Genomic DNA, 27,311 nt, shown 5'->3' on the forward strand with positions numbered 1-27,311 from the left:
TCAGGGAAGGCCAAAAATGACACAAGGACCAAGTGATTAGATTTTGGCAGTCATGTGGCTTATGGTCTGGAATCTGGATCCACAGATTTGTTGAAGATTTCTGTACCACTGCCAGGCATCACTGTAACTATGACAACAAGTGAACACTACGTCAGCTGAATGTTGATGATCACATGATTGCGATCCTACTACAAATTCACCACTGCTGACTTAAGGGGACTTACCGTCAGAAATGATACAACTGATCAGCTTTGGCACAGTGCTGCGCTCTCTGGGTGCTTTTCTTGTTTTGTATTCGGTGTTGCCGTCATTATTGATGAAAAACATTATTGTTCAGCCTTAAAATACTCTACCTTAGTAGATACAGAGCATTTGTCACAATATTTCTATGAAAGTCACAAACCATGTCTCTGTGCATTAGAGGTCTGCAGTAAAGACTGAGGCATTGAGTGTGATGGGTTGTGTAAAAGTCACCTGTTGAATCTAAAAGGCAAAGAAAGTATGACGAAGTATGAAGAAATGCTGCAGAACCATGAGCTCTACAAAGTGTGTGTGTCGACCTGGCTTAGCAGATTGCGGAGGCAGATGATTTCTTTCTGGAGGTCTTTAGTCTGGAGCACTAGCTGGTTGCAGATAGCACGGGCCTCCTTCTTCGGGTCCAGTGAGAAGACCAACTATTTGGAGCAGCAGAGAGGCAGAGAAAGTTGTGTTTACAAATGAAGCTCAATGGCAGCAGACAGACAAAGCAAGTCAGCTGACAGGAATTCAGACTTACATGTTTTACCATCAGCAACAGTAAAATGACAGTAAAATGTCAAAACTAACACAGTTTAATTAATTTCACCCGTCAATGCCCCCCCAATTACACCTGTTGCCAAAATGTCAGCACATTAGCGTGATCTTGGATCCTGTGTGTTAACACCTAGTAGCCCCTAATCAAGTGCACCACTACAGACGATGTGTACCTGAGAGGGCTGACGGGGCAAACGGCTGATGGTGTCTTGAATCATTTCTGTCAGGTAGCAGCACTGCTGTCTCACACTTATGATGAAGTTTTGCAGCTCCTCACTCCTGCAGAGAAAATACCTAATTAAAACATCAGATAACCAATGAAATATCGTTTTTAAATATACATATTTTTAATAAATAGATTTTTAAATTCACGTTGTATACTTTACACGTGCATGTCAAACATTACTTATTCTGTTGGCTCGCCAACATACAATTAATCAGCCATTTATTACTCAATTACTAATTTTAGGTATTTATTTAAAAACAAAACAAAAAAAATCGGGCTTCTACTTCCAAGTGATCAGGCTTTGCTGAGCTTTAGGTTTTACATCACTGTAAGAGTGTCTCTGGGCTTAATGATGGTTTGGACAAAACAAATACTTCAAAAATGTCACGTTGAGGACAAAATTTTTGATAGGCATTTTTTATATCTAATACTAAACAACTGGTTGATTATTTGATGTTAAACTAGAGATAATCCTCAGATTAACTAATATAGATGCCATTAGTTACAATACAAATTTTATGCAAATACAAATGCATTTCAGTGATTACATTGTAGTGGTTACAATTATAACTGCAAAAAGACAGCTTGTCTTACAAGTCACACTGCGGTTTTGGGCATGTGAATAATGCTGTATAAGTTTTAAACTGAGGTCAGAAAGTTTCCTTCTTGAAAACTAAACCCTAAAGAGATGTCAACAAATACTCCAAAAAAACAAGGCATAGTCTGCTAAGGATGCTCAGCCATGACAGCACAGACAGATTGATAGTTTGGACCAAACTTTGTGTTAACATTCTCCATACATTTTCCTGGACACCACCACCTCAAACTCTACAGAAAACTGAGCAGGTGGCCAAGCCTTCCCCCCACCTCCTCATCATGCTAACCCATGCTGTCATACCTCCCTGAAAACATCCACCTCAAATGATTAGTTATTTATATTCATCAGCCTTTCCATCCCTCTCTTCCCATCCCCTGATCCTGTGGGATATTGATAGCTCTTATCTTAATGGTACATTTCCCTCTGTGAGGGGACTGAGCAGCCAGCCGTCCCGGCCCTCCTCACACTCTGTCAGAGTGGCGAGTAAACACTGTCAGTCAGCCTGTGCTGCACCCACACCTCCCTTCTTCCTGCTGTTAGTTTATCTAGAGAGAGTGATGACGGGCTTCATTGGGAAGCTCGTTGAAGACATAGTAGATGTTCTGTTTGAATGCTGATAGAGAATGCATGTATGCCTCTCAACGTTCGTCATCCAAGACAAATGGTCATACCTGTTTTTTAGTGCCTTGCTCAATGGCAGCAACCGAGGATAGATTAGATATATATATATATATTTAGACCCACTGCGCATTTTCTTTGGCAGATTCAGATCAGTGATAGTTCTGTCACACATCACTTGTCCAAATTCCACTGGAAGTGGTAGTGTGTGCTCAGTTTCCAGCCCTTGGTCAAGCATCTATCTTTTCACCCTAGCTATCCACTGTAGTAGTTTGCATAAACTAAGTTACATTTACACTTGAAGATTCAAAAAAATAACTATTTTGTGTATTGTTGAGGCTTTGTGGGTCCATTTATTTGATACTTATTATCCAGCACTGGGTCACAGCTGCAATGGGCAAAGCAGGATATCATCAAAACCTCCAGCTCTGCCAGGTGGCTCAAAGAGAGTTTCCAAGGCAGGTGTCAGGTAGGATATACACGCAAGAACATAAACAAATTACATGCTCAAAGTCACTATACAATGATGTCAATTAAACTACCGAGACAAAGCAATCTGTTTGGAAGTTTCTTAAAATGTTTTTAAAAAAAAAAAATCAGAGCATCTGTGACAAGGTAATATTTATCCAACTAAAAACACATAATTTAAAGGGTCCATATTGCGGTCCTTAAAATTTCTTTTTAAAGTCTCACATGTCTGCAGGAAGTGCCTTTCAGTTTTGAAGCTAAAAATACTACAAAGATGCGTCATTTTACTATGACTGTGTAACCCCTGGTTTTAGTCTTTTTCTAAATGAGCGGCTGACACAGATGTGAATATGTGTATTAGACCAGGACTTTCTATGGCTTCTAACTTTCTCTCTAAGCGGGTTCTTACTTGTTCTGTCATCTGACATCTGAAACTGAAACGTGAATGAAAAAAGCTTTTGTGGGAATTTAGCTGTATTAAAATGCAGTATATGAGAGTACGGAGAGGATGAGAGAAGCATACATATGTAAACACAGACTGAGTTTATGTTGCACTGCAGCACAGCAGGTGATATGACAACACAGTAACCCACTTATCCTAGTTGATTGGTTTCAAAATGCTCGAAAGTTTCTACCCTCTCTGAATGTCTCTCAGCTTTTACTGACCTGTGCAAATACAATCAAAGTTAATAATAACATTAACTACATAAACCTCAATGTGTAACACTAAGGATTTTGTCACTGTGATGACACTGTCATCAATAATAAACTAATCCACTGAGTCTTCACTTTTGCAACCAAAAGCAGAATGTTTGGTGGCTGTGTTCATCGTTGAGGCATTTTAGAGTTAGCATAAGCTGCTCTAGAAAGTAAATAAACCTGGTGGGCTGTGAGGCAGATGCTCTTTTTGAATGGGTCAGCTGGACGTAGCAGGCAGTAAGGAAGGAAAACTATAAAAGTTTGAGCTAGATGACTATTGGTTCGTGTTGGTACAAAACATTAGTTCAAAGTTGTAAAGCTGCAAGACTATCAAGAGTTGTCTGGGGACTTTAGGAGCAGCAGGTCTTCATATCTTACCAGCTTTGACTTCACACAACCAAGTTTATAACTACCACAAAAAACAATAAAAATGGATTTTCACCATATAGACCCTTTTAGCCCCTCTTAAGTCAGAATCTATCTGACCTGTCAGCTGGGCTATGGAGCATCCCATAACCTGTCTATCAATTCAAAAGTCCCCTTGAATAACCAAGCATGAAGCATAATTTGTCTTCAATTCTAGCTTCACCTGCATGATCTTGAGATTTCGTATTAATAGGAACTGCAAATATTCTTCCAAGCAGCTACCCATGGAAGCAGGCTTTGAACATGTCCCACCATAAAAACAAGTCCCCAACCTGCTCTAGGATTCAGGAGAAATGCAGCAGTCACATGCTAGTCCATTGGGCTGAGCCTGAACAGACTGCAATAGTACAGGGCCACCCATCAGGTGCTCTGCACAGCAGGTAAAATATCTTAAACAGATGCAAAGTAATGTTTAAACTATAAACAGAAAGATGGGCAAAAATAATTGCAGATCATATTTTTTCACATGTACCGTATTGGTCAAGAGAAACAGGAGACTCATTTCTTTATCAGTTCCATTTTATACAGTGTGAAGTAAAGTTCCTCAAGGAGCTCCCAAGATTTCCATCCCAGTCATTAAACCTTCCACTCTATTGGATAGTCTCTCATCCGGCAGGGGAAGCCGGATGGAGCTAACGGGTCCAGTTCGGCAGAGGATTCATGAGGTGATGGGGTGTGGTGCAATGGCTCTGTTTGGCCCTAGCCGTTGGCTCTTCTTTACTCATAGCAACCACCCATCACCTCTCACCTTACAAATCATTACAGCTCCGCTTAAACCATTAAGGCCTGGCTGAGGGCTAGGCTACGGAGATGGGGGGAAGGAGATACAGAGCGAGGACAGTGAGATGCTCATAGGGTTGATGGACGACTTCCAGTGGAGGAGGACAGATGGAGCATTACAAGGAGATAGAGGCGGGCTGGATGTGGGGGAGGGTTTAAGGTGTGTGGCTGACAAGTGTTTAAATTTTTGCTACTACCATCAACTTTGTTTCTGGCTTTGTGCAGAATGTTTGTGGAATACAGCTTATCAGACATTCCTAAAAGACTGAAGATTTTCAAATACTGTAAGCATTCTCAAACACCTTTTGACAAGTTTTTTTGAAACTACAACCTAGAATGATTTTTATGTTTGGACTGTATTGTAGATAGAAAGTGTAATGTCAAGAGAATTAAACATCTGATCAGACTATTTGTCATTCTAATCTTTTAGTAGTGCCTTTCTGAAAAATAAAGTTATGCTCAAATAGATCACAGTCTACACCATTCTCCTGTGCAATCCTTCTCAAGGTTTTTGTATCTTGATGTTCTGTGGAGGACACACGTATTGACAGCCTTCAGGATATTAAGACGTGGGAACCTACCCACTATCTGCAGCTTCCAGCAGGGTGAATGTGTCCACTTTGTCCAGGTGCATCTGCTGCACAGAATTCAACAACTTCTGCTGGTCCACTGGATCTGTGACGCCAATCTTACAAATGCCAGAGAAAAAAATAATCTTTTAAATAAAACTCTGCCTTTGTTGTGTTCTCATAAAAAAATATAATGCATGATTATATGACAAATACATTCATCAATTATTTGCTGAAGGAATTATCTTTATTTCTATCATGCATTTATTGAGTTCATGGTAAAATCCCTTCCCATGTTTCTCTTCTATGGTTGCCTGTAATTCACCATGAAGAATACAAGTCTCATGCCTGAAAACTCTGGTTTTAGAAGGAAAAAGTAGTTATGTACACATCATGTAAGTGCAGGACTATCTAAAAACTAGCTCACAGAAATAAAAAGAGCTTGCCCACACACATACTCCACTTCACAAAAGATTTTCATATGCACTCAGACCTGACGAGGATCCAAGGGGGACTGTCAACAAAAAAAAATTGCAGGATTTGAAACTTTTAAAATTTTCTTCTATTATTTATTACAAATGCAACATGTGTTTGTAATAATACCCATGTGGGTCAGGAAAAGGAAGCAATAATGCTTCATATATTTACCAATTATGGCAGATTTAACTTTTATATAAATATATTTTAAAAGATAGTCTTCTTAATCTCATCTTCATCTCTCCTCAAACTGCGGCATCAGCAGCTACTCCTGTCTTTTTCTGGGTCACCCTCAAACCTGGCAGTGAGCTACCAAGCTGACAGACACCCAGATGTTACAGCCATCCTCTACCTTCTCAAGGTCCTCCTTCTCCATGGTCAACAGGTAATTCCAGCTGATGTCATTTTCCTGTGCATGTGTGTGAGTGAAAAGTCAGACACAGAAAACAAGGCTCTGCATTCACCAAATCAAAACTTCTACAGCTGCTCCTGACTCCATGACCTGAACCAGATGCGCCTGCATAAGGCATTTCCATACAGTAACAACAAGCTACCTGCACCTGTCAAACCAAGTCCTGGTACATCAGATAGGACCTAAAACTTGAACTGACCCTTACTTTAATTCGGGTCCAAGCCAATCCAGCACACTGGATCCTTTATGAAGCACTACGAAAAATATGTAAACCACACATCTCGTGACACTTTCCCAAGCATGTGAATGTCATTTCGTCGATAATACAGCTGTGCATGATTCCACATTTGGGATCACTGTATTTCACCCATTACTCTAATACAGTAATGCACTAAGTGTGCTAGCATGGTATTGCTGCTCACTATATTGGCGTCACTAAGATAAGAGAACTGAAATCTGTCACATTAAGAAAAGGAAATTTTCTGGGAAAAAAATAATTTAAATCCTACTGCAGTGTGCAGTGGGGTACTTACAGTCATGATGTCCACAAGGTAGCCAAGATCGAGGCCATGAAGGAGAAGCTCCAGGTCAGCAAGCCTGGTTACACTGAGGGCAGAGGGTTTTTTTTATTAACTACTGATCTACTCTGAAGTACTAGTACTGCATGTTTGGAAGAATGCAAATTTGTCTGAAAGCTGAACAGCAGAATACTGAAAAGGGAGATCATAAGTGCTTGGTTTAAGGTCTCAGAGAAATATAAACCTTCTCTACCTAAGTTTCCTTGAGCAATGAACTCAAGTTCTTCCAGCTCAATTGTTCCTGAACTGAACCTTTCACCTCACTGTAGAAAGGATGAGGCAAAAGCAAAGACATATATTTTTTCTGCTTTTGGGGATAACTTTGGTTTAAGGAAAGTTTCATTGAGTGCAGATACATCGGCATAACTGCAGTGTACTCACAGTTCCAGTTTGACTGATGGCATGATGGGTTCTACAATGAAGCCTGTCTTCTCACAATGTTTAAAATATGTGAAATGTGTAATATATGAAATGTGGGAGTTTAACATCTTTGTAGCTGCCATGGGAGAAAGACTGCCAAAATGTTTACAGGCAGTAATTCCTAGTGCCAGACATGGTCAAATACAATGTTTTCGGCTGATGATAATTGCCCAGCAGTGCCTGAATGAACTGAACACTCACGCAAGAGGTTTATTATTGTTTATGTCTGGTTGGACAGTGGTTCAACAACACCTGCAGCACAGACACGAGTTCACTGAAAATCCAAAAGGGGGCCGTAAGCAAACAGGCTGCAGGGAAGACTTGAATGTTACTTTGACAATGGAAGAGAAGAGCAAAATTGTACAAACACAGTGATGTGTAACAATTTACACGGAAAATAATCTTCGCTAAACTGCTGACCATCAGTGTGATTTTTCTTTGTACAGTTCTGAGTGCATGCTGTCCTTAGCTGCTTTACACAAATTCAGACTTGAGAGCAGCCCAGTACAAGCCTAACTTCGCAGTGACAAAGTATTAGGTAGTTAATAAGTTATACACTAGATAAAAGAATCACAGCTGAAAAACACAGAGAAGAAGCAATCAAGGTAATAGAAAGAACACTATAATAAGGAGAAGAGGTGGGAATTACTATCCTTTCTTTACTAAATACAATCAGCATTTTAAACACTTGACATTTGCATAGTTTGCTTATGATCTATTGTGAGTGGCAGCCTGTCAAAACGGCAAAATACAGGTCTGTTTCTCTAGCCAAAGCGAAAAAGGGAAGCCAATTCAAATCTAACTCTGTCAAACAGCCCTGAAGACAGTGAATTCAAATTTCAGGTTGTCTTACCTGTCCTTAGAAGGTGGCACTTCAGAGTTAGTCTTGAAGAACTTAGAGAGGGTCTCCTTGGAACTGAAGGTTTCAAAAGTAGAAATGTCGGATGAAGAGGCCAGAATCCTGGCTATCTGTAAACAGACCAATCAAGAACACTATGTGATCTGGCAACATTTTAAAGATTTATAGGAAATACTTTTTCTAGTAAAGCAAAGCACAACACATGCAGCATAATTTCAGGAAACACAGTCTTGATGTTCACTTCTTTTATATGCTATAAGAACTTAACATCAACAACATTAGTCTTTATATTGCATTTCTAAAAATCATTTAACAAACCGTTTAAAAAAAAACAAAACAAAACAAAAAAAAACACGAAGCTGCTGATATATGGCATTTACATGCATCCAAGAAGCCTTTTAGGTACCTGTGTGTGTTTGAACATCTCAGCCAGGTCGGCAGGCCTCTTGCCAGTTTCTGTCTTTATGTTTTTGTCTGCTCCCAGCTGGAGGAGCTTTAGCACTGCCTCCTCTCTGCCATACTGCACAGCTACAGACAAAGCCTGAAAAAATATTTGCCATCAGTTCTACAAAAGTCTGTTTTTGTTTGGTGTAAATGTTACATAGACAAAATGATTCTATATTATATATGCATTGTGCCTTCTGAGCTACAGTGTGACCTGCACATCCCTACTTTGGGAGTCTTTTAAGACAAAAAAAATTGACACACTGTGTATCCTTGGTCATCCTGGGCGTTGATATTTGCTCTGTGGGACACCAGTATGTTGATGACCTTACTGTAGCCATTCCTGGCTGCCAGTGTCAAGCAAGTCATTTGAGACCTGAGAAAAAGAAGCAGAGGACAGAAAAAGTTAGCAGAGAAAAAGGAAAATGTTAAGAAAACAATTCAAAAGATTAGAAAATACTGACCAAAGGACAGGTAAGGATCTGAGTGAAGAGGGTGAAGGAATGACAAGTTGAAAGAGTACAGACATGGTGCCAAAATGAAAGGAGAAAAACAGAGTAACAAAAGGATTAATAATGATGAGATGACAACAGTGGGGGGAGGGGGTTGATCAAATAAAGAGGAGACAAGGAAAGTAGACAACTTAGTAATGAGTAACAAAACCAGCAGGGGGAAGCAGACACCATATTATAGTTTAGCGCTATGGTTGTCACCATGCCACTATTGAGTCAGGACCATTTAAACTGTGACTACAGTGAATTACACATTTAGCACAGGCAGGTTTTCACTCTGGTCCAAACCTACAGCCCTCAAAGCATAGTTAAAAAGTTGACAATGTGTCTTTGGAGTATATTAATGTCACCTAAGTGCTTGACATGTTGTAAAAGTGTTGCAGCTGTTAACATGGCTATTAACCTGGTATGACAAATCACACCAAGTTAACAGCTTTAATAGGTTAATACATTACACTTAAACAGATAATGTTTTGGTAATCCAGAATATTGATTTCTGTTGGTGATGCACAAAAACAATGGCACTTTGACAGTTAAGGTAAGGCAAACAATCATTTCATATTCTGTAACAGTGGAGCCCTTTCATTCTGTCACTCCCCCCAGGCTAGTTTGTGGCCGCCTGGGTCTCATCACCACTGTCCATACCCACAAAATTCCCTTGGTGTAGGCCGAGACCGGTGGGAACTGGTAGCTGCCTTGGCAAGATGGGTTTCACAGTCTAAAAACACCCTTGACCCTGACCCCCCTTCCCCCCTCTCCCCCAATTTAGAAATAACTATTACAACCAAATTAATTTTTCAACTACGCTGTCCACATCTAGTGTCCACTGTCTTCTGCAGAGGAGAAAACTACAACCATATAGAATTACGTGTCAACTCTACAGATAAACAATAACTGGATTTTCATCAGAGTTTTTTAAGGTACTTGCAGGATATATATTCTTCTGCAGTATTTACAGACAGAGGGTATGAAATGGTCACACATAAACACTTTTTTTCGTGCCCCTCAAAAACAAACAATGGGTAAACTGAAGACCTGGTTTTAACTACTTTAACCTTTCTTGCTTATAGTCATTCCTCTACTGGCTCCATGTGTTCAGTTCCACATGAACAAGGACTGTACATAAATAACAACTGTATCTTATCACCTCTGGCTCAAACACAGTGCGTGAGAAAAATGCATTACTCCAAACGGTGGGAAACTTTGGAGGCAATTCATCACTTCACCTCTTTCAGGTGTGTGTGTGTGTGTGTGTGTGTGTGTGTGTGTGTGTGTGTGTGTGTGTGTGTGTGTGTGTGTGTGTGTGTGTGTGTGTGTGTGTGTGTGTGTTACAGGGAAAGGAACTGCAAGAGGAAAAGGAGAGGCATTTACAGTAGATGGACAATCCATATTCCACACATAAATAGGCCAACAAAGCAGAGGATGTGAATCACATACATTGATTCTCAGGTCTGATATTTGGACAAACATCCTCACTAGGGTCACGGGGGGTGCTGGAGCCTATCCCAGCCGACTCGGGCGAAGGCAGGGGACACCCTGGACAGGTCGCCAGTCCATTGCAGGGCTACATATACAGACAAACAATCACATTCACACCTACGGGCAATTTAGAGTAATCAATTAACCTCAGCATATTTTTGGACTGTGGGAGGAAGCCGGAGTGCCCGGAGAAAACCCACGCATGCACAGGGAGAACATGGAAACTCCATGCGGAAAGATCCCGGCAAAGCCGGGACACGAACCAGGGATCTTCTTGCTGCAAGGCAAAAGTGCTAACCACTACCCCACTGTGCAGCCCTTGCTTGTACCAGGATTTCCAAAAAAAAAAAAAAAAAAAAAACACTTAAAAAAAACTTCTGTAACTATTATGATATAGACAATGTCGACTTTGGTAATGTAACTAAAAAAGTACAACTCAATTTGTCCAGAAACAGCAACCATTTCGGTCTATAGCACAAAAAACAAAACAAAAACAAAGCACAAAATTAAGAATGATTTTGTACATTTTTGTTAACCTATTATTGAAAGGTAGAGATACTATTTGCTTTTTTCAGTTTAAAGAGGATAATGTCTGTGGTAATCAAAGGAACTGAAATATGTTTTTATGTTTGGTCCGTTTAAATTGCTGGTACTGCAGCTCAAGGAACAAGTAAGAAAACTGATCAGTTTATTAGTATTCATTACAGAGAACATTCAATCAGAAACATTAGTTTCACTTTGATTTGGCCACAAATTAAAGTGTTTTCCTAGCCTAGCCGCGCTAGACAACCCACAGCAACGAATTTAATTCTCTGCCAGGGTGGGTCTAGTTACCCTCCATAAGGTTCGAGGCTGGATTCTCCTAAAACTGGCCAGACCAATCACCATGAAGTGTAGAGTCAGAAGGCGGGCGTAACTAAGTGACGACAGAGGCGCGACGATTCTGACAGAAACAACCAGCGCACAATAAACAGTTATCTTTCAACTCGGCTTTGGCCACAGCCCTTAAAGATTTGAAGCTAAAATTCAACTTGAAAGATAAACAAAGGACGGCACTGAAGTGTTTCATTGAGAAGAAAGACGTATTTGGACTTATGCTGACGGGATATGGCAAATCCTTAATATACCAGTTGGCTCCGCTGGTTGGGAAGCTAATGGGACTTAGCCACAATCCGCCGGCGCTCTAGGAACTCCGTCAGCCTATTCGTTGCGCTGATTGGTTGTATACCTACCCAATTGCTGCAGAGTAATTTGAAAGACAACCTTTTAGCCTGCCTCCCTCCCTGTCGAGCTTCCCTAGACCCTTGTGCCTTCAGAATTCAGAACATGGGTCTAGCGCGGCTAGGCTAGTGTTTTCCTTCATTATGAGACAATGCCAGACCTACATGCACTTCATTACAATGTCATGTTTGAATATATGAAGTTTTATAGTTTAATTGTGCAGCTGTCTGTTAGAAATATTCAGCTGCATTGATTGGTAAAATAAATACATTACACACATTTACATTTTCTACCAGAATTCCGTTCTTGCATAATTAAAATAATAATTACATAATTTCCTGTCGCAGCTTATAATTTATTAATTATAGCTCTGGGTCTGCATATGATGAAATCTGGTTCCGGAGTTTCACCATGGTCGACCAGTTAGTGATCTGGGGTCTGGATTAGACGAAGCCTCAATTCAGAGAACTTTGCCTCGAGGAATTTTAGTAATCAAATTACTCGAGGAATCGTTGCAGCCCTATTTCCCATCAGATAGCATTTCATTTGTGTAACAGACTGAACACATTCCTGCCAGGTCTGCGCTCTGCTGCATATGCACACAAAGATGTTTTCCACCTTCTTCAGTCAGCTAAACAGATAGAGCCGAGTTTAACAATCACTATTGCTTTTACCCAATTAGATTGTCAAACTCTGATGGTGAAAAATGTTGTTTGTTTAATCATTCGTTCGACTTTTATATTCACTAATATGTTGCTTTTTGAATTCTTTGTACAAGTTGGCAGCCGTATCGGCAAGATGCTTCACAAAGGTCGACACGTTCATACTTCTCGGTCTGCAAAACTTTAAAACATGTTTTACAGAAGGGCTTTGTGGCTTTTTGTGAGGTTTCCCTCCCTGTTGCTTACTTAAGTAAAATAATTCAATGTTTCACTTTGAGCGTTTGCCTTATACATAAGCTGTAGACAGTCGGCACAAGCGCTAGGATTTGCAGTTATTTTGGGGCACAGAAAGCTGTCAAAGAGGAAAGGCATTTGCCACTTTTCCTGCGGGCAAGTAGAGCTGCAAACACTCACTCCCCTGCTTTTACACACTTACAATATTGAACAGAAATGCTACTCTTAGCAAGACTGACGACCAGTTACAGAGTCGGTACTAAAAAAACAGGAATTAGTATATTTTTTATCAGCAAGTTATTGCAGTGCTTTTCTAGTAATGGCATATTATGCAACACTATATGTTGGCAGTATGAGTGGTGAGATTTGAACCAATAACTCATCTTGAACTGAAGGTGTGCCTATAGAGAGGTGATGTTTATCAAATAGGTGTGAATCAGATGTGCTGCGCCAACGAGTTAAATAGTAAACACACACATCTTCCTTTATGCAATTCCAAGTGAAAGTTAATGTTCTATGTAAACTCAAACAAATGCAACAATAGCTATGACGAGTATGACTATCTTTATTCACATGCCATGCCCACAAATCAGTCACTTCCTCTTTGACTCAGGAGAATGATGTAGGCGGGGGCCATTATATTTGTACTTTTATATCCTGTGCTAGAGTATTGTCTGAGGGTGGTTTTGCTATGGGACAGGCACCAAGGTCACTCATGCACTGTTTCTGTGTGTTTTATGTGTGCGCGTCCTTCAGACTCTGAGTTTCAGTCAGTTCCCAGTCACCTGATCGATATGCAGACAGCTCAGTGTAAATATCGTTCCTCCTGTAACAATGAGAAATCTCTGACTCACTGTGCCTCGGCCAACACACTACCTCTCAAAGAGAATGATGATTTTAAAGTTTTATAATGACCACATTTGCATAAAGGCTTGAAAAGATTACATCTTCACTGACAAAATTAGTGAATTATCATGGACAAATCATGCATAAATAGTATGTTATCTAATTTTATGCAAGCCCTAACTAATCTCATTTTTGTCTCGTTCAGCAGCACCTTTTCCACATCTTTCATTACCCAATGAAATCAATCTTTCAGGACTGATACCTAGTAATTAGGCTCCAATTCCTGTTTAAAAGCAGTATTGAAACAAAGGATATGTATAAATGTTGTATAAAGCACAAAATAAACTATCATGTAAATGTCTAACGAGTTCCATGGCCGGAAATGCATGTTTCGGCCTCAAAGTTAAAAATTATTGTACTCTTCTGTTTCTACCACCATTGTTTCAGGGGGATTCCAAGTCTAGTCTTGAAAATCTTTTCAGTGTTTGAATGCATCACTTCAGCCTACATGTAATTCAAGCCAGCCAAAAACCATGAGATAGCATGACTGACAAATTGACTGTTACTTTCACTGACAACTGATGAGGTCATTAGTTGCAATCTACTATAGGATTATTTTTTATATATGACTATTTGTTGCACCTATTGAAAACCACTTATAATTGAAATGCTCCCAGAAGCACTGTGGTCTCAGTACCCGTGAAATGGAGGAAGTTTGTAATCACTCCAACTCCTCATAGATTGGTCCCACCAGCTTTTGGCTTTTGGCAGGGACCTGACCAAAAACCTCCAACAGAGCTCCAGACATCCATCCTGGAATGAAATCCATAGGAAGGATGACCATCATAGCACTCCATCACTTTGGACTTTGTAGTACAGAATTTAGGCAGAAGCTACTCTTGACTAAAAAAAAAAAAAGACATAAAAGCCTGCTTAGAGTTTGCTAAATGGAATTTGAAGAACACACTGGGGCAGAAGGAAAGAGACGGTATAATGAGATGAAACCTGAACACACTAACGACACTGACAGACACTGTTCATTACGTGCTAACACCATCCCTACAGTAAAGTGTGGTGATGGCAGCATCATGCTATGAGGATGCTCTGCAGTGCAGGCACAGAAACCATGGTTAGAACTGAAGGGAAAGTGAATGCACCTAAACACAAAGAAGTCCTTGGAAAAAAAAAAAAAAGAAAGCAGTGAGCCTGGGGTGACGGTTCACTTTTCAGCAATGACCTGAAGCTTACTGCTTAAAAGAAAGCTGTAGTGGCTTCAGGACAAAGGTCTGTCAGCATTTATGTCTCGTTTTATACATATTCACTTATGTTCAGCTTGGAGAAGCAAGTTGCATCCTCAATGGAACCATGCTCAACACAGACCAGTACAGTGAAGGTGAAAAAAGGGAACATATGGAGGCAATGGACCCCACATCGTGCTCCTGCAGGACTTTGAGAGATGACAGAGAATGCTTGCTTACACTACGACAGAGGGACGAGCAGCTGGTGTTAATCATTGGTTTGATATTCAGACGTAAGAGAAGATGAGAAGAAGGAGGGGGTTTATCCTCTGCACCCACATGAACCTCATATTCTTCTTTTCCCCTGGCTGGTGGGGGCTGTTGGCCTCTCGTCTGCATCCTTCTGTCCCTTGTTATCTTGGTTTAAATATTTTGTCTGGGTAGGAACCAATCAATTTCCTAATGCTACACCATATCCATGAGTGCCATCAAGGGGTTTCAGGTGGTGTGTGTCGTGCATGTAATGACATGCTAGTAGTGACAAAGTGGCAGAGGATTAAGGAAAGCTAAACAACAAACCACTGGGGGCTGCATCCACACTTTGACGCAGCAAAATTCCACACATGGTAACAGTAAAAATGCCTCAAGAATGACCTGTCTTCATTCTTTTCCACAACACAAAATTTTTCAAGTTCCTAACTGAGACAGGAAACCAGATTTTGTATCCAATCATTGCAATGGCTGACAGATCCCAAATGCCACCAGTCACTTGTATTAATTTATATCATTTCCTGCATCAGAATATTAAAGACATTTTTAGACAATACTTCGTAGGCTCCAACACTTTCTGCTTCAATGTATTGAGGGGAATTCACACAATCAGTATTCTGGAAGTGTCTATGCAATGTTTTGTGACATTTGTGTCAGTCCACATGAAATATGATTAGAATCTGATGAATGTTTTAATCCACACAGAAAGAAATGTGTGTCAATCGGGGAGTAAAATATAAATATTTTGTGAGATATTTCTAACAACAATTAATCTGATGATGGAGTCACTGTAGACAGCACGTTTATGAGCAAAAAAAAAAAAAAAAAAAAAACTTTTTTTTGCTTAGGGTGAAATACAGCCATGGCCATAAGTTTGGACACAGCATGACTTACTATGTCTGTTTTGATGTCTATTACAGAACATAACTAATATTTTTGACAGCACCAGTTTATTTAGTCAATAAATCAACAAGGGATATAATATTATCAATAAATTCCAACAATTGGAACAACTTTGTTCCCAAAATATAATATTAGAAGAAAATAACAAAAAAATGCAGTACTTTCACAACCGAATTTGGTAAGAATAACAAAATGACACCAAACTCTTTTGATGTTTTTTTTAAATATGGAACTTAATATAGTTCTCAGGAGTTGTGTATTGTATTGTAAGTGACAATTTTGTGGTATTTTCTAAGATTCACAATCGTCATGGTACTTGTGTCCAAACTTATGGCCATGGCTGTAGACCATAGTATCTTGTCATCTTCTGAGAAAATGGGAGATGGTATGCTTTGTCAGGTGCGTACTTTTATTCTGGGTACCGATCGTCCACATCTTTGCATGATGTACTGTTTAAAATGATAGTTATTTATTCTATGCTGGACCTTCATTAAGCCCCTTAGTTCACCCTCCACAAGAGAAAGGCCATCCTAGTGTCCATCTTGTTATTGACCCCGCTCCAGTGACCCCTATCAACTCAGAAGCTGTTGTCTGCAGAACAAACAATAAAAGTGAGTTTTTACTTCTTTTTTTAATCAAGACATCAACTTCCTAAATACATATACAGGGTGTCCTTGGATTTACGACATCCTCGACCTACAGCGTTTCATTGTTTCTGGATATGGGCGGATCCTTGGTTTACGATGTACGGCATTTTTCCGTTACATCGGAAGTGGTTACATGGAACTAGTTGACCAGTGGAGTGGACAAACACTTCATCACAGTGAGCGGAGCGGATGAATACGTTGTCACACAGCGAACAGAGTCGATGAGTAAACCGCCACACGGTGCTATAAGATGGCTTTGTTTACATTCACTGGTTGAACACCACATTGGACTGTGCTACATTCGCTAACTTTTTGCCCTTCACTATGGCTCCTAAGCGGAAATCAGACTCTTCTGATGGCAGGGCTTCGAAGAAAAGTGAAGCCATGTCCATGGAAGTGAAATTGGATACAATAAAATGCTCAAATAGTAAAAACCGTGCAACATATTGTGTTATCTTCTTGTAAAATGAATCATACATGCATGAAAGTCATTGGTATTCATTACTTTTCCAAAGAACGAATTGATATCTTTGCTTTGCTATGTTTACATTTTTGCCATAACATAATGCACGTAACGGCTTTGTTTACATTTTCACCGGAATTCCGATTTACGCTGAAAATCGACTTGCGTCAATCCATAGGATTGGAACTCCAACGTAAGTCAAGGACCCCTGTATACATGTCTGAGCCTGAATCTGATCAAAAATATGCATACAACAATACAACAGCACACTGAACAAATATAGCAACAGCATCAACATGAAAGGCTATGGAACATTTGCTGTTTGTGTGATTGACTTTACATCAGTTTGATACATCCAGGGCAGGCTGGAAAAAAAAAGTTGAAAATTTTCCAGAAGACGATACTGAAACAGGGCAGGCCACGGGAGGTCACAGCTAAAAACATTGGCTGCTGGCAGAGTGCTGTCATGATGCATATGAGTGGAAAGTTGACCAGAAGGTAAAGTGTTGTAGGAAAAGGTGCACAAGCAACAGGGATGAGGACTGAGAGGACTGTCAAGAAAAGTCGATTAAGAAAACTTCAGACGGGCACCCAGATAGCTCAACTGGTTAAGCGGGCGACCTATGAACAGGGGCTATAGTCCCCGACACAGTGGAGAGTTCGATTCCAGCTCACAGCCGTTTATCGCAGGTCTTCCCCACTTTCTTCTCCCCTACTTTCCTGTTTGCTTCTCTACTGAACCTCTCAAATAAAGCTAAAAATAGGCAAAAAAAAAAATAAAATAAAAACTTGGGATATCGTCGCCAAGAGTAAACTGAGGCCGGTGTCAGTGCATGAAGAAGAACCAGGAACACACACGTCTTCAGGAAAGAGGCTATACTTGCTACATATCGAAAAATCTAGCCACTCCTGAACCGGAGATGACATCAGAACTTACTGGTTTTAACCTGGGTTGAGGAGAAAAACTGGACTGCAAACTCTGTATTCAAATGAAAGCAAATTTTGCATTTTCTTTGCAAATCAAGGTCCTCAAGTATGGAGGAAGAGTGGAGAGACACAGAATCTAAGCTGTTTGAAGTCTGGTGTGAAGTTTCTGCAGTGAAGACTTGGAAAGCCGTGTTCTCTGCAGGTGCTGGTCCACTGTGTCTTACTACGTAAGTTCATGATGAACGCAGTCGTCTACCTGGAGATTTCAGAGCACTTTATGCTTCCACCTGCTGACAAGCTTCATAAAGATGTCAATTTTCTTTTCCAGTCAGATTTGGCACCTGCCCACAGTGCCAAATCTACTACCAAATAGTTTTACTAACTATGATAATATTGTGCTTAATTGGCCAGCACAGTATGGTGTATTGACAAAAGGAAGAGGAAGATGAAAAACACCCAAATACAGACGAGCTTAAGGTCACTATCAAAGAAACCATGGCTTCAATAAGACCTCGGCAATGCCACAAAATGATTGCCTCCATACCAGACCGCACTGATGCAGTAATTTGTGGGAAAGGAGCCCCAAGTATTGAGTGCATAAATTACCATATTTTTCATTTCCATATCATAAATTGTTTTTCTGTATTTCAGATACTGAATTTCTGATATTAATGAGCCAAGTCATAATAATAAAAACTAAAACAAAAAAATGCTTGAAATATTTCAGATTCCAGAAATAGAATATATGAAGCTTACCTTTTCGAATTAAATTACAAAACTATAAACTTTTCCACAATATTGCAACTTTTCGGGCTGCACTTCTATGTATGTATAACATAACTTTATGATATCAACACAGTGTACAAATGATGGAGAAAATACAAACATCTTTGGTTTGTCTTTAAAGAATAGAGAAAGGTAACTATCAATCCATAGGTAACAATGGGCAAATGCACCAGAACAAGAGCTTACATGGCTTGGATTGCTAGTGGTTAGGCATAGACTTGCTAACCGACATATCAAGGGTTTGGACCATAAATTAGCAAATCCATGTTTACTGGGCTCAATCCAAATGAGTAAAAAAAAAAAAGTTTCTAAAATCCTCCTGCCCACTCTTTACACTCAGTGTTTGTTTGTCTGTCTGTCTGTCTGTCTGTCTGATACTCGTCTGTACATGCACATGCCATAACAGGACATTCCAAACAAAACACACAAATATACACACACTGTATGGAGCACAGTGGTGCATAATGCTACCACATGGCAGCTAAACATAACGAGAACCATCAAAGGAAATTTGATCCAGCACCTCTTGTTTTCCTCCCCTGTTCTAGTGAAGTCTGAAGTGTTTTTATTTGGCCTACATCAAAAGGGGTGTGACTGTGCGTACTGTGTTGAAAATCTCATAAATATTTTGACCTGAAACACATCTGTACCCCCCTCACCTGTCCACCATGTTGGGATCAGCATTTCTGGACAGCAGAAGCTCCACACAACGTGCAATTTTGTCTTCACTGGCAGACGCGGTGCAGCTGGCCATGAGCACTGTGAAGTGATCTGTGGGCAAGAACAACAACAATTTTATGAGTCAGTTTTATTGAAACAAACATTTAGTTTAGCGCAGATTATTAAAAATTGTAAAAAAAAAAAACAAACAAAAAAAAAACTGGTAACAAGAAACTTTTTAGCTCTTTTGGTTTGCAGTTTACCAGTGGGCAGCTCTTTTCTGTAGCTCACAATATTCCAGAGAAAGCCTCTAGAATAAAACAATGTGGGGTTAGAAGATGAGGTGTTTCTTAGAATGTACCCTGTATTTTACAAATGGCCAACACTGACAAATTTCTGAGTCTTGGACAGCTTCACAGTCAAGTTACTGAGATATCTAGGGCTACTTGGTTGCTTCAATTACAGGATTAGAAATAATCTCGCAATTGAAGTAATATAGACAGGTAGGTATGAGTGATGTTTTTAAGGAAGTTGCCACCTAACTGTATATTTTAAGGTTTGAGGTCAGTCTTGGTTACTTCGAAGTTCTAATAGGCAAAATTAAGCTAAAATTCTTTGTCACTGCATCTGTCAGACCTGGGTGCCGAGCATCCAGTAGATCAGACTGAGTGTGTCTCCAAGAATACAATATTCCTCAGTTTCACCTATGTTAAATTTGACATTAGAACCCCATTTTTAATTTTTTTAAAGTCATTTCTGACCACAAGTTACATGTGTTGCAGTAACACAGTAAGTGGGATTAAAGGCCCCTCTGTCCACTGTCACCTAGTAGCACATTCTCATGCATGTGATGCATTTCAGGGACATCTTTAAATTGTAGCTTTACTAAACAACCATGGTTATTCTTCTCCCCATTTAAACTGTGTAAGTCTCTGCACGCACATCAGTCCCACCGTTCCATGCACCAACACAAGTAAACTCTCAGCCTGGAAAAACTGTTACACATGTATTTTAAGAGTAGAGCTATGACTGTATGGCAATAATAACATCCCAACAACTGTAAAAGATGGATAGGTATAGTGCATTTGATGTTTAGCACTGATATTCTGAACCAACATCTTAAAAAAAACACTTATCCTGCACCATGAAAAGTGCATGGTGAGCAGAGCAGCCCCCGCATTGTTTCAGCGCCAGGTAGCAACAAACCAAAGCAGTGAGGAGTAAGAAATAGCAAAACAATTTAGTTCCGCTTATAACGAAAGCCAATGAAGTGCTACTTTTTACTAACTATAAGCCCCAGATCATCCTTGTGAAAAAGAACTGTATGAATGTGGTCGCCAAAACATTTATCTGCCACTTTATTCTTGTTTATAATCATGTATATAATGTGTTGAGAAACTGCCAATGTGTGTGGGACCTGACTAAAAAGTTATTCTTCTAAATCTATTCTCAGCACCAAAAGCAGTCTTGCTGCTGTGTTTTCATCAACTGTAAACAGACACATTAGGGCAAGTACCAAGATATTCCTTGAATACAGATGATGGTTCATTTGCTTAGATACAGTGATGTGCAAAAATGCAAACTTCCATGAGTCCTTAGAGCTCCAAACCTGTTGTCAAAACAGACAAGTGTTCCCTCTTTTATTTACTGTCAAATCTCATTGTTATATTTGATTAAAAAAATTATGTAGTTTGGTTACTGTAGTTACCTAATGTAAATAAATAGAAGGTATGAAATCCTTGTAATTCACAATTACACTACTATATACACTACTGTGCAAAACTGACGAGAGGAAAAAGAAATATCTTGTTTTTTCATCATAATGAAGTCATACATCATGCTGTAGTAAGGAGAGGAAAAAGGTCTGATGAGATGGATAGCTGTTTATCTGGCATCAGGAAGTGTGGCAGCCTTTATAGGACTGTAACTCCAAAGGAGTTGTGTCCTCATCTTGCCCTGATAAGAGCAGACTGAGACCCATGGCAATGTTCTCAATTCCTGGTTTCTTCTAGCAGTAACCGAGTCCCCAACCTGTGTGCATCTAATGTGTTTGTGTGTTTCCTTGTATGTGAGTGCACAAATACCTGGGTCTCTACATCTGTATGTGGGTTTCTGTGTCTTTGTGGCTGTGCATGTTTGGCTCTATATCAGTGTGTGAATGTGTGCATGTTTATATTATGTGTGTGTGGGTGTAAACCAGACTGCCTGGTTTGCGTCTCCGGAGGAATGGAGTAAATAAATCTGAGGCCTGAGAATTAGTGAGAGGGCATGAGAGCAGCACGGTGACCGTTATCAATCACTCATGCATTCCTCTGCTTAGCCTCGCTGCTTGGACAAACGCCATTGGGACGTGACCACACGTCATCCTCTTGTTTAATTGTTTCCTTCACCTGCCTCCAGCATCAGATGCCAAGAACATGTGAAATCAGTCACACACGCAGTTGAACTTGGCATTGTGGACTGAGAATTAATTGAGATCAGATATCAACAGCATGACTAGTGCTGTGGTTTCAAACTTCAGTGTGGGGACTTCAAGCAGACAAATGAGGGCTTCTAGTGGACACCCAGGAATAGTAAGTATGAAGTGATTTTTTAATATTTTATAGGAACTGCAGGGAAAAAAAACTGTTTTACTTTAACTGGCAATTAGGGCTGCAGCTAATTAAGCCTTGAGTAATCGTCTGAGCATGATACGTCATCAAAAGCGCAAGTGAGCGCGCAATGCAACAGAAATCACCGTCCGACCGGAGTGCGGAACACGGACGGACATCGACGCGGATGTCGGCGTTTAGATACAGCTGTATAGTAAATACTGACATCCGCGCTTACGATGGATCGCGGATGTCCGCGCTGCATCGTGCATACATAATATATGCACAATGCAGCGCCGATGTCCGTCCATGTTCCGCGCTCCGGTCGGACGGTGATTTCTGTTGCAATGCGCGCTCACTTCTGCTTTTGATGACGTATCGTGCTCAGACGATTACTCGAGGCTTTGTTAGCTGCAGCCCTACTGTCAATCAAACCCTCTTACACAATGCTGGTATGGGCTCCAACTAGGGCTGGGCGATTAATCGAATTAATTCGATTAATTCGCATTTTTAAAACCTGACGATTTGAAAATTTGCCAAATCGTAAAATCAAGGCAAGCTTAAATATATAACAATACAGATTCTTTCTGCCTTTCACGACTGGTGCACTGGCATTTGCTTCCGCCTCTCATCTCCTTCCACCAAAACACTCACATCGCCGTCATGGCGGACAAAACAGCAGATGAAGAGTTGGTCACGAGAAAAATGCCTCATGTTACATCGATTATATGGAAGTGGTTCGGCTTTGACAAGACTGGCACAGAGCAAACTACAGTCATGTGCAAAGTTTGCAAAAGTACTGTGAAAACGAAGAGTAGCGGCACAACTAACCTCTTTCAGCACCTCCGGCAGAGGCATGCTAAAGAATGGGAAAAGTGCCCGCAGCTACGGGAGTGCGGCATGGCTAGCACTAGCCATAGCAAACAGACCGCAAAGAAACAACAAAAACTGATTAAAATCGTAATTGTCCAAGATGACTTTCAAAAAAAATAATAAAAATTGAGATTTTATTTTTGGGCCATATTGCCCAGCCCTAGCTCCAACCACCTGAAACCCTCTACAGAATAAAGTGGGTATAGCTAATGCTTGGATTGGTGGATGTTTAACTGTAAGCAGCGTTATTAATAATGAGATTTTTACCCTTAAAGTAGCGGTGATCCAACATCATCAGCAAATAACTCTTAGCCTGTTGTGTGTGCTGTCCCTTGTGAATGTTGGTCATTACGAGAAAATGTGCATTTTTTTTTTAATACACCCTGTACGAAACCAGATCGAATATCAACACTTGAAAGGATACCTTCAAGTCAAAAAACATCACGCCACAATAGGAACATGGGTTAACAACATGACATTTGCTCAAAATTTTCTCATCACAGATTCACTGATGTAACTACTGCAGATGCTTTGCTGCTGCACAGTAGCAATAACTTCAAAAGCAGAAAATGCTTCAATTTATTTGCAATCTGTCAATTTACAGAAGTCAAACATCAGAATAGTCGTCATTCAATGCGATTTAGTGGAAGAAGGCCAAAACAACATTTTGACCAAAAATTTAATGTAATAACTCATCCATGTTCTGACTGAAGTTGGGTCAGCTGCTATACAGTTGACTCCACTCCTGTGCACAACTGAAATGAGTCTTATCTAACAACAAAGTGTTTAATGTTTCTCAACTGTCCTACAATGGCATTTTACAAAAGGACACATGATTTTTACATGTGTAAAACTGCAAACCTCAACATAGAGGAGTTCTGCTCCCATGCTAATTTTACCCAGACTGACCTTGATCCAACAGATGCCTTTAATTTTTCTTGCTTTGAGATGACAGTGCAGTGTCCAAGAACTAAAAACAACACCAAGGATCAGTGGTGTGTTTCCGTAAGAATTCCTCTTTGGCGTCATCACCATTAAGTAGTGGCAGATGAAGCATATTGATGCATAGTTATGATTGGTTCCCTGGTCTTTGGCTACAGCAGGTGAGGAAATTGAAAAAAGGTGCCACAGAAAAAGATAGCTCAACACCAGCTCAACAGGGACCATGAGGAGGATTAGGTATGGCTGTTTAATATTCAAGCCTGGAAGGCAAAACATTATGGTGTTGCCTAATCAGATCATCTACTCTGATTTTTTTTCTCCTGAAGAGTGGCGAGTGACAGAACACAAAGATCAACGAACATTAGAAGAGATCAAAAAACAGTTCAAAGTAGCCTTTTTCTTAGAGGAAGGAGGAGGAACATACTGTAGCACGTTTTCATGCACCGTACAAGCTCTATCATAAAAGACCGAACACGACTTTGTGCCCATTTGAGTTCCGAAAAAACTCTCTACTTCAACATTTTAGATATTAACTTGTTTCATTATGATAGCGTTTTAAAAAATGTAATGATTGGTAGTGTATTTGATCAATGCCTTCTTTTGCTTTCGTTGCAGGGTGATGCTGAACCTTAGACTGCTCCAATCAGGGCATGTTTGCACAGAATTGGACTTAACAAATCAATGAATAACAAACACTATGAAGTGTATTGTTCTGCTCTCAGGTTAGAAATCCTACATATGTGCACTGAATTTACCTTATATGTTGATATATGTGAGCCGAGTGTGTAAGTTTTACATCCAGCTAATAATAAGGCTTTCAGGTATTATTGGAAATCTTGTAATTTCCTAATTTCATTATTATTTTACACAGTTATTGTTCAGGTTTCAAGTGTACAAGTCACCAGTATTACATTTTACCAAGTATATTTATTTTCATTTGGTGATTACAGAACTATGTTATTGTCAGACATGTGACAACTGTGGTCAGAGTGGAAACACACTCACCTGCTCACTCATGCAGAGACACTGAAAAGAGGTCGGATGAAGTTCAAGATTAGGGGTGAGTATTGTTAGAATATTATCAACATCAGTAATACAGAACAGAGAGTACATTTATGTTGTGAGCAGGAAGAGGACTGAGCCAACACAGCCAGCCACATTGTGTTAATAGTTTTTAAGCTTTAACTGGAGTTGTAAGTTTCTAAAATTAATGTTAGTTTTTCATCTTCAGCTGGCACTACACTTGTGTAAATTCAAGAACTCTGAGATTCCATCTGATAATGACTGTTATCTTGACTTAGATCAACCAGTCACATTTATCTCTTGCTACCTCTAGCTTTCGAGAGTGGACTGGCTCCAGAATTGGACAAGCCACTTCACTGAAAATTCAAAACACAGCAAACACAATCCAGACCTTAAGTCTTTGAACCGTTATGTTTTTTGTTGTTCATTCTCTGTGCTTCAGCATATTCAGTTTTTAAAAAAAATATTAAAGGGCCGGCTTTAATGTGAGTAGGTTTATGCCAGTATTGTAAGAAGTGTGTCAGTGATGCAGCCCTTTCATCACAGAGTCCAATAGCAAAGGTTCACAAGTGACTGGACATTTTTTTAACTACACCCAGTGTCCAAGAGAGACCTATGTGTTGTTTCCACATTACTTGACAATAGGGCTGCAGCTATCGATTAATCGAGCAATCGTCTGTCTCTATCTCATGCACGTTATGGCATCAAAAGCGGAAGTGAGTGTGCTGTGCAACAGAAATAACCGTTCCAGTTGTTATTGCCCGGATAGTAATTCTGTTGCATAGCACAAGCCCTGCTTCACACGCAAAAGAGCTCACACATGGCTGACTGAGTGTTTGTGTTAAGACTGATGTGCAATTGTCTGTCAAAATGAAGAGTAATAAAGTGATCAAGGAAGTAATAAGAAAATAAAGCAAAAAATGTGAAAACAGATATCAAGAGCAGTTGTGTACATTATTTTAAAAATGCAGGAGTTCATAGGAAGGTAAACATGGCAAACCACCTTAAACTCAAAATATATTTGCACAAATAAGTTTGGACAACATCTCCTCAAATATATTGTTCTCTGACCTTTGCTGAAATTCGCACTGGCTCCTTTGTCCAGCAGTAGTTTGGCCAAGTCATAGTTAGCCACACTGACAGCAGCCATCAGAGGAGTCCATTCAAACCTAAGCCTGGTCTCCACATCCACACCTGTCCACAACAAAACAAACTGAATCAGTAACAAGAAAGAATGAAGCGTGTATACATGTAAATCAGAGTAAAACAAAAATCCAATGGAAACCTTACTGTCGACTGTTATTTTTTTGTAATACTGCAATATAACTATTATTTAACACTAACTACGAAGTTGTGTCAAACAGCAAATAAAATGAGTACTTGCCATCATCCAGCAGCTGCTCAACAGTTGCAACGTCTCCTTTACTGATGGCTTGTTTCAACTTTGACACATTATCTTCTGCATGTGGTACAGAAGCATCAAGTTCCTAAGAATACGGTAAAATCTTTATAAATGAATGTAAAATATTCTTACCCAAAATAAATGGAACATTTGGGAAATGTACCAAAGAAATGTCTCTGGATGTCATGTTGACATTAATCTCAAGAATTTAAGGGAAAACACTCCTGTGATGGATATATCAGAACATGCAGTGAAATTCAGCACAAGTAATTTCAGGTGTGTGCAGCAATTCTAAATATATTTTTGTCATCGGGTGTCAATGCGAAGATCAGGGTCTGTCATTTGTGCATGTTGAGTATATCACCTATGCCATGTCCCAGTTCCACTCAACAAACTGGTGCTACAGAGTATGGACTGAACACTAACTAGTTTTATAAGACATACACTGCACAAGTACCTAAACTCCTTACTTTAGGAAGCTGTACTCTCAGGAATTTCTAAATGTGGCTGCCAATAAAACATTAAGTCAAGAGTATGACAACAAATACGGAAAATAGGGCGAAAGAATGTGCTTTACCATTGTTTACCTAACCTGATGTAAGTCACTTTAAGAGGCCTGGAAACAAGTTAGGATCGTGAAGGGCTAAAAAGAGGCGCAAGAGCACAATTGTCACTACATTTAGTTCTAAACATCAACTAACAACACTGCTAAACATAACACTTTGCACCAGTTATCTTCTGTGCGCATTATTCCGCAAAGCGAGGTTTAGCTCGCTAACCACCACGATAAGACATCAACAGACTATAGGGCTAACTAAATTAAGTTGTGTCGCAGTAACTGCTAGCTAGTGCTATCAGTCCGTTTTAGTGACATCACCCCAAATAAGATAATAAGAACAATATTTTCTAAAATAACCTGGATGCAAGAAGATTTTTTATCTGGATAATGCCCGATGTCCCACTCCTCGTTGCTGGCGTCGCTTTCGTCTCCAGCTGGGTAGGCGTAGTCCATGAAGTCTGCCATGACTCCGCCGGGACGTTAACGAGCTGAGACACCTGGCTGAATGTGGACGGATACCAGTCTCAAGTGTGTCAAACTGCGCCTCGTTTCGGATCGACGGTGGGCGGAGTTTCACACTTTAAGGACCACACCTGTTGTTATGTAGCTATCTGGGAACATATAAAAAACATGGAGTCTTTTTCAAGCGTGCACTGTTTTGGTAAGTTTAGTTTCACTTGTGGCATAAATGACTTGTTTGCTGTGTT

General features: G+C 39.9%; 1 protein-coding gene across 1 annotated transcript; it reads right to left on the bottom strand.

Annotated features, from left to right (window-relative positions):
- Positions 1-539: 539 nt before the first annotated feature.
- Positions 540-27,069, bottom strand: asz1 (ankyrin repeat, SAM and basic leucine zipper domain containing 1). The gene is made up of 12 exons (XM_022208469.2): positions 26,962-27,069; positions 26,028-26,130; positions 25,715-25,837; positions 19,214-19,325; positions 8,631-8,742; positions 8,329-8,463; positions 7,917-8,032; positions 6,599-6,671; positions 6,006-6,062; positions 5,189-5,295; positions 966-1,071; positions 540-674 (listed from the first exon to the last, which is right to left on the bottom strand). The coding sequence occupies exons 1-12, from the start codon at positions 27,067-27,069 to the stop codon at positions 540-542; spliced, it is 1,287 nt and encodes a 428-aa protein (XP_022064161.2).
- Between the last annotated feature and the right edge of the window lie 242 nt (positions 27,070-27,311).

The sequence above is a fragment of the Acanthochromis polyacanthus genome, chromosome 8 (genome assembly GCF_021347895.1).
Source record: "Acanthochromis polyacanthus isolate Apoly-LR-REF ecotype Palm Island chromosome 8, KAUST_Apoly_ChrSc, whole genome shotgun sequence".
Classification (NCBI taxonomy): Eukaryota; Metazoa; Chordata; class Actinopteri; family Pomacentridae; genus Acanthochromis; species Acanthochromis polyacanthus.